General features: G+C 35.6%; 1 protein-coding gene across 1 annotated transcript; it reads left to right on the top strand.

Moving 5' to 3' along the window:
• The first annotated feature begins 847 nt into the window (after positions 1-847).
• Positions 848-1,819, top strand: LOC145960150 (uncharacterized). Its single transcript, XM_083079408.1, has 3 exons — positions 848-962; positions 1,029-1,265; positions 1,320-1,819. The coding sequence occupies exons 1-3, from the start codon at positions 848-850 to the stop codon at positions 1,817-1,819; spliced, it is 852 nt and encodes a 283-aa protein (XP_082935534.1).
• Positions 1,820-2,627: the final 808 nt, after the last annotated feature.

The raw sequence follows: 2,627 nt of genomic DNA on the forward strand, positions 1-2,627 counted from the left end.
TTATCTCAAGAAGAGACAGATGCCATTAGATCCGAGCAAAAATCAGAATTACGAGTATTTTTAACTATTGACAATTCTAAACAAATAATTTTAGAGTCATTGAATAAGTATTCTTCATTATCAAAGGTCGAGCGTATTCTAGCAATGATCTTTCGATTCATATCCAATTGTAAATTAGAGCGAGTAAAGCGTAAATTGGACAATATTTCAATTGACGAAATCAATAAGGTAAATCGATTATTAATTATAGAAACTCAAAAAATTCATTTTACGGATGACGTGTCGGATTTCAAGGCAGAGAAACAAATCATGTAGTAAATTGTTGTCGCTCAGTCCATTTATAGATAAAACCGGACTCCTCAGGGTGGGCGGCAGAATTCAAAATCCAAACGTAACATTTGATACAAAACACCCAATGTTAGGCGATTTTTGGCGATAGTTTGGTACATGTACCAAGGTTGTTTTTGGTAGAGGCGGAGCTTATTCTGGTACATAACATCTTATACCCTGGTTCATTTTTGGTATAGCGTGGTATCAACCAGCTAGATACCAAAACGACTAGCCTCTACCACAAACTACCAAACGCGCGAAAATGTTCTGGTAGAATCTGGTATACTTTGGTTGATATACCACAGTGACGCCAAAAATCGCCTTTTGTTACCTTCAGAAGGCAGGTTTACGCAATTGTTATTCGAACGCGAACATCGCAGATTACTGCATGCGGGTCCACAGGCGTTATTGTATTCGACAGAAGTACTGGCCGATCAAGGGAAAAAATATAGCGAGAAGGATTGTGCGAGATTGTATGATTTGCTATCGCAATAATCCGAAGCCATTATCACAAATAATGGGACAATTGCCGATGGACTGCGTGATTCTAAAACGTCCATTTTTCGTAACAAGAGTAGATTTTGCCGGACGAATTACAACACTAGGCCGAGGCCTACTCAATCGAGGCCAAGGTAGGAAAATGAACAAATCATATATCTCATTATTTATTTGTTTTGCAACAAGAGCGATACATCTAGAAGCGGTAAGCGATCTCAGTTCGAGTTCATTTATAACGGCTCTTAGACAATTTATCGGACGTAGAGGATGTCCGCAGCGCATTTTTTGCGATAACACAACCAATTTTGTTGGTGCACGAAACGAGCTCAACGAAATGCGACGATTTATTGTAAACGAAGCTAGAAATGTAGCTGAATTTTGTATTCCCAATAAGATTGAGTGGAAATTCATTCCACCATCAGCGCCTCATATGGGAGGTTTGTAGGAGGCAGGCATAAAGTCGTGTAAATTTCATTTAAAACGCATTGTAGGTCAGAGTCTTTTGACCTTTGAAGAATTAGCCACGGTTCTGACACAAATTGAAGCGTGTTTAAATTCGATTTGTCCGATTTGTCAACTTCCATCTATTCCCACAGACTTGCTACCGTTAACGCCTGGTCATTTTCTTATCGGTGAAGCATTAACTACTCTTCCGAATTTAGACTTAAGCGACGTGCTGATTAATAGACTTGACCGTTGGCAATTAGTTCAAAAATTAACTCAGGATTTTTGGCGACGTTGGAATAGAGAATATTTGACGTCATTGCAGGGCAAAACTAAATGGAAATTCGATAAAATCAATCTATCAATAGATGATATCGTTTTAATTCAAGATAATAACATGCCCCCTCTAAAATGGAAATTAGGTAGAGTAATCGAAACTCACATAGGTACAGATGGCAAGGTACGCGTAGTCACATTGAAAACCGCAATTGGAATTTGTAAGAGAGCGATCAACAAATTATGTAAGTTGCCGACGACTGATTCGTAAATGAAGTAAGATGTAAAAATTAATTGTCATTAATTGGTGGGCGGGATGTATGGAATTGGTAATGTATATCAAGCGTGCGATCTATAATCGATGCGTAGGGCGATCGCCTAAGCATTCGCGCAAGCGTGCGACTCAGTGGGGAGATCCTTAAGAGGGGATCCGAAAAGCGCGAGCGACACGTTTCTCGAAAAGAGCAGACTCTCTCGAAACAAGCCGTCGTCTTGGACCTGCTGCTCTAGCTCGTTAAACAAGTCCTTGATTCGAGTCAATAAAATAAAGTTATACAGTCCACTAATCGAGATTCTATTTGCATAACACCCAACAAATTTTATATAAATTTAAATTGTATTAAATGTATTTAAAATTATTATTTTTTCATATAATAGCTAAAATAGTAGGTTTATGAAAAAAATGCATATAATCTTTTTTGTAGTTTTTCAGCGGCTTTATTTTTTTCTTAAAATTTTTTTTCTCAAATCAATATTTTCGGAGATAAAAAGCATTAAAATTGTGAAATTCTTTTGTTAATAACTTTTTAATAAACAACGACCGCCGGCTATAACCTTCAGAATATTAATTAGAGACATGATCTTGACAACATATGTCAGACACATTTGTGCGAAGGTGGGCCTTTTTTATGCATAATTACCAAAGTTTTTTATTAATTAATGTTTTCAAATACTTCTTATATTTTTTACAAAATTTTTCATATTAATATATTTATTTAAATATTTCATATGTAAAAAAATAGAAACTTTTTTATTTATCATATTTTTAAAAGTTTATATCTAAAAAATATAAATTATTT

Source organism: Camponotus vicinus, unplaced genomic scaffold, assembly GCF_025532165.1.
Source record: "Camponotus vicinus isolate PSW18456_S1 unplaced genomic scaffold, iyCamVici1.0 SCAF_10, whole genome shotgun sequence".
Classification (NCBI taxonomy): Eukaryota; Metazoa; Arthropoda; class Insecta; order Hymenoptera; family Formicidae; genus Camponotus; species Camponotus vicinus.

Bases quoted from the DNA above. Each gene is read 5' to 3' on its own strand.
- LOC145960150 (XM_083079408.1), top strand. From the start codon at position 848: ATGGGACAATTGCCGATGGACTGCGTGATTCTAAAACGTCCATTTTTC. The intron at 963-1,028 runs GTAGGAAAATGA...CGATACATCTAG, and splicing joins CCTACTCAATCGAGGCCAAG to AAGCGGTAAGCGATCTCAGT. The intron at 1,266-1,319 runs GTTTGTAGGAGG...AACGCATTGTAG, and splicing joins ATCAGCGCCTCATATGGGAG to GTCAGAGTCTTTTGACCTTT.